This window comes from Tribolium madens, unplaced genomic scaffold (genome assembly GCF_015345945.1).
Source record: "Tribolium madens isolate multiple individuals breed KSU strain unplaced genomic scaffold, Tmad_KSU_1.1 Scaffold_96;HRSCAF=242;Tcas5.2_LG5, whole genome shotgun sequence".
In the NCBI taxonomy this organism is placed as follows: Eukaryota; Metazoa; Arthropoda; class Insecta; order Coleoptera; family Tenebrionidae; genus Tribolium; species Tribolium madens.
This window is the reverse complement of record NW_025401068.1, coordinates 12,532,562-12,538,080: the sequence shown is the minus strand read 5'-3', so window position 1 is coordinate 12,538,080 and position 5,519 is coordinate 12,532,562. Positions and strand designations below refer to the sequence as shown.

At 29.0% G+C, this 5,519-nt stretch overlaps 1 protein-coding gene across 1 annotated transcript in view; it reads left to right on the top strand.

The window, feature by feature from the left end:
- Window positions 1–5,519, top strand: part of LOC123012430 (adenylyl cyclase 78C-like) — an 11,195-nt gene that overhangs the window by 1,941 nt on the left and 3,735 nt on the right. The window contains exon 4 of the mRNA XM_044410338.1: window positions 2,627–2,913. Within this exon, the coding sequence (XP_044266273.1) occupies window positions 2,627–2,913 (287 nt within the window). The remainder of the gene's footprint in view (window positions 1–2,626; window positions 2,914–5,519) is intronic.

Genomic DNA, 5,519 nt, shown 5'->3' with positions numbered 1-5,519 from the left:
AAAAATACGATACGGTAGAAGCATTGAACAAATATCCGAGCGCCTCAGAACAAAATTATTACATATTTTTAAAAAATCAAAAAATAGGAAAAACAAATGTGTAACAGTCAACACAATTACAAGAAACATTTTTTTGATGATCTAATGGAGGTAGGATAACGTTTCACATAGACGGAATTTGGGTATTTCAATATCCATATCGTCATTTTTGTGTCATATAAAATATATTTTATTGAAGAATTAAAGCGGCTTTTTTTTACAACACTCTATGTATCACTAGAAGTTGCAATGGTAATGTTAGCTTGTTTAAAAACAAAGAAATGTTATTAGTCGCCAGTAAGTTGATTTACAATTTATTTTGCATCTTTTTCATCACTTAGTACTTAGAAAACTCTTTCATTAGTGACACTGGTTGAATATAATATAGTTTAAATCCTTTTAGTTGAAGATGCAACATTTTTTCATGGCCAACTGCGAACAAATATCAAAGATAATTTTTTGCTAAAAATGTATTATTATAATTTGTCACAAATATATATTTTTTAGATAAGAAAAAAACAGGCTTTTTAAAAATGACATAGCCATCTATGATTCCCATTTAAAAAAAATACAAGTTTATTTTATTACGGCTAAACAAACAACTGAAAAAAATTGTTAACTACATTATTAAATTCTACGTAAAAAAGTGCCTATATAATGTCTTTATTTCAAATCTGTGTCTTCTATAATAACGAAGATATGAATTTTTTTAGATTTCGCTAAAATGTCAATTTTTGTCTACAAGTCGAAAACAAAAGACGATAGCGAGATGCGGTTTTAACCAATATTATTTTCTCAAAAAATGAGCCCCAGAATGTATCATTCGTTTTTGGCTAAACCTCTTAGTTTCGGAGATTCCCTATTCGGACATCCAAAATGCAGCACCCTGTACAAGTGATTCAAAAATTTGTGTCATAATTTTAATCACGAATACCCCTCTACAAATGAGCGTAGATAGCACAGTACTTATTAATCCAATTCGTCAAGCAATAGAAAAATTACAGCTTTTATAATCATCAAAAAATAAACAAATGTTTCTTTGAATTTAATGAAATTTACATTAAATATGACAGCATTGACAGCGATGTCATTCGTAGTGGATTGTTTCCAAGGTGCGCTCAAAATTTATAAATTTTGATTTTGCAGCGCGGTGTAGAATAACTCGAGAACGGTACATTTTGGCGATATGAAACTACCTTTTTTATAAAAAAAATGTTTGGGCTGTATCAAAACAGAAATTAATAAGCCGAAAAAAAGTTATGATCCCAAAACTGGGAGGACCCATTACTACCGGAAATGTATAGCTTCTACAAGACTTCCAAATCAAAGAGTGTCTTTTTGTCCATGCAAAATTTAATAATAATCGGATAAACGGTAACAAAAATATTTCCAGAAAATCAATGACTTTTGGAAAGTTGTAATTTTTCTATTTTTTGAGGTTCGTCAATAAATACTGTTCTATCTATTCTCAATTGTAGAGGGGTATTCGTAATTAAAATTATGCCACACATTTTTTAATCAACCGATATAAAATATCGTTTTTACTTAATTTAATTTTAATTTTTTTTTTTTAATAAATAACATGTTATTAAACCATCATGATTTCAACTGACGTCACAATTTCAATGGAGGAAACAAACTCTTTCAAAAAAAATTACTACATAAAAGTGACAAGTAGTTTTTATACATATTTTTATTGTATTGTACCGGGTGGGGCATCGGTTACGCGCACTTGATAAATCGCGACTTCAAATTAATTAAAACTGGCGATATTTCATATACCTAACTAACTATTGATAGGGTATAATTTGAGAGTTTTTCTAATTTTTTTCGATAATAAATGAGTCCGTAACAGTTTTGTGTGTTTTATGAATACTTTCTGTTAATTTACCTATAAAGTTTTTACACTAAATTAATCTGTACCTGTCAGCGCATCAAACTTTGATATCACAATTTCAAATTTTGACTTGGTTAGCCAAATAATCGTTTTTTTTTATTTAAACACAAACCAAACCCGTGATTTATGACAAAATGGTATAATTTGCCAACAAAAGAATCATTTACTGGTAGCCGACCGCTTTAAAGGGTCTTTTTGTTGTAAACCATGGAATCTTACCCCAATTGGAGTTCCCCATTGTCACCTAAATTTACGATGGCACAAGTAGCAGGTAATAAATAAAAATGATTTTCGAAGTTAAGATGGGAAATTGCGTTTAATTCAAAATCTAATTGGAATTTTTTTTCTGATTTTGTAAACAATTGTAGGAAGTGAATCTGCGAAGGTCAGTATAAAAATTAGAATTAAATTTTTTGGGAAAAAATTACTTTTTTTTTTTTGGCTTTGTTTGTGAATGAAAAATTACCAAAAAATTAGAGAATGTACCTTACTAATGCCCAGGTAAGTGTGAAAAAATTCAACAATTTTATTTAATTACTTAAGATGTGGGGATTTATTTTCTGTGCGTAACCGATGCCCCTCCCGGTATTGTATATTGGGCCCTCATTTCAACTTAGCATTCCATATAAAAATTTGCCAGTCCGCCCCTGAATCCCCGATTTGTGCTTTTTCACTCGTTCAAATTTCCAGAAACATGACTGTTTGCGAATCAAACTTTTGGGCGATTGTTACTACTGCGTGTCGGGTTTACCGAATCCACGATTCGACCATGCAGACTGCGCCGTCGAAATGGGGCTAAACATGATCAAGGCGATCAAAGACATGAGAACAAAAACACAAGTCGACATCAATATGCGAATTGGGATTCACTCAGGGTCTGTTCTTTGCGGGGTTTTGGGTTTGAGGAAATGGCAGTTTGATATTTGGTCACATGATGTTAAAGTCGCCAATCGGATGGAAGCAACTGGCATTGCAGGGTATGATGTTGACATTTTTCTTCGTAGTAGAGGATACGAATTAGGGTTGACCTTCACCGGATGAAACTTATTTTTTATCAAATTTAATATGCAAAGGGATATATCGCGAATGGGTTGCCCAAAAAAATATGACTAATTAAAAATACAAAAACATTCTTTTTATTATTTCACTCATTTGCTTACCAAGGAAATTAAATACCAATCGAAAGTATGAAGCCTAAGGAATATAAAAAAAATTGGGTTGCCTACCTTTTTCTGTTCACTACTATTGGGTTACCAGGTATAAACAGGTAAGTCAATGTCTCTATACTCGTTTTCATAAAGCTCGGATTATATGCAAAATGCATATTTGTTATTAAGAGGTATATCAATAAAATTGTAAGTTTTCTATGCATATCTAATGTTTTTTAATTAAAATAAGCCAAATAAAAAATGCATATTTTGGCAACTTGGTGCATATTTTAGGAAATATTGCATATTTGTGCATATTTTCTTCAAATCACTAATTTCCGATTAAAAATTTCAGTTCGAGTTAAAAATTAAACAGTTTATAAAAAATGATCCGAATACAAAATATTTTAAAGAGAAAACAACCGGTAATTCGTAAGCCAAACTCAAAAAAATTATTACCCTGCTGAGTGTTTCCTTTTTAAATTGTATTGAACCAAGCGGTTTTTTTTAAATCATTTGTTTCCAAAAAATAATAATTAATATGGATTAAAGTAATATAAAAAATGATCTTATTTTAAGAACAAAATTTTGTTTTGTTTTTGAGTTATTCGATTTTTGCTGTCTAAATTGCGATATATGTAAAAAAAATAATTTAATACAAAGTAGATAGTTGTAATCCCTTAGATCATAACCTTCATGAAAAAAATGTTTTTTTGGTGGGTTCCCATTTAAAAAAAATAATAATATTTTTGTAAAACTCAATAACAAAATAACAAAAATTTTGAAAAATTTTATTTTTGATAAAACATCACATTTTTATAGAACTCTCTAATTCATCAATTAGTTTTTTCAAAAAATAAATACGTTTGCTTTTTATTGTTCAAAATTTTGCATATCGATGCATATTTGACATATATTGGAGCATATTTCTTAATATTTTGTGCATATTTTTGGAAAATACGTGCATATATATGCGCATATTTTACGATTTTTTCGTGCATATAATCCGAGCCTTATTAATGTGCATCGAAGTAGTCGTTGAAAGGGATCATTTTAAGGTGGCAACCATGCGAAAATTCAAAGAATCCTAAAGTCAATTTTCCCTAAAAATTATTTTTTCAAATAAATGTGTACTCCATGTAGCAAAAAATAGTTACAATTAACAACGTAATCAACATAGGATAGGAAACATAAAGATATTTGTCATTATTGATTTGATTAAATTTATTTTGAATGACATTAATGACACTTTTTGTGTAAATCGGACTTTAAATTAAAGATTCATTTAGACCTCTACAACCTACTTGATGCACATTAATATGAAAAATTATAAATTTGTCGTTGGGGTTCTGTTTAACACAGAAGTTTTTCGTTATACAGAAACTCTCAATTTGTGCTCTATTTCACTACAAAAAATGCAAAAGCGCTGCTGCCATTTTCTCTTAATAACTGAAATAATACATAGTTCGAAAATTACGTTTATTTGAGTTTATATTTACTTTATTGTTTTTTGGAGCTAGCGACACTTTTTTGAAGATTTTTTTTGCACAAAACAACATTAAAACATCTATTCTTTTAGAATAATAGGGGAAATAATAATGGCTTGCAGTGACTTAATATTAATTATAAAAGGAATTGTAGAAAAATTTATTTGTGACGTGTAACACATTTTCAGGTTTGTGTTTTGCATTTGGTAATTTAAATGCTTTTAATAAGTATTTCTGAATCCAAATATGTGCTACTGCGGTGCTACTTACTCATTTTTATCATTTATCGGCAGTAAATTAGTAGAGGATATTGTACATACAGATGACTGAAAAAGAATTAGAGAGTCTATTTAATTGTGTTGAATCGGATTATGAATAATGTTCAGCAATTAAAAAATTTGATATTTAAGTATTTTTGTATTAAAAGTTTTTACATGACAATATGTTTATCATTATCAATGTTGGCACATCTGCAAATTTTGATTTTTTGATGAATTTTATTTTTTTTTTAATTCAAAACACTCCTAAAGGCTGATAGTAAATTTAAAAATACAATTATTCATCCTTATGTTTTGGAACGATTATTATTTAGTATCCAACAAAACTGAAGAAGTTAACAAAACAAGTTTGTAGTTACAAATTTTTTCAAAATTTTCTCTAACGTCCCACTGAGTTTTAACATGTTTGTCGCACATCTTCATTCGTTCCGATTTTTCAATTTCAAAGCTTGGCAACCCTCATTCATGAACGTTTCTTTATTTTCATATACAGGGTGAATATAAAGTATGGAACCAAGCGGTTTTATTTTTAATCATTTGCCTTCAGAAAATAATAATTAATACAAATTAAAGTAATATAAAAAAATGTGATCGCATTTTCAGAACGAAATTTTGTTTTGTTTTTGAGTTTAGCGATTTTTCTTTGTCAAAATGGCAATTTATGTGAAAA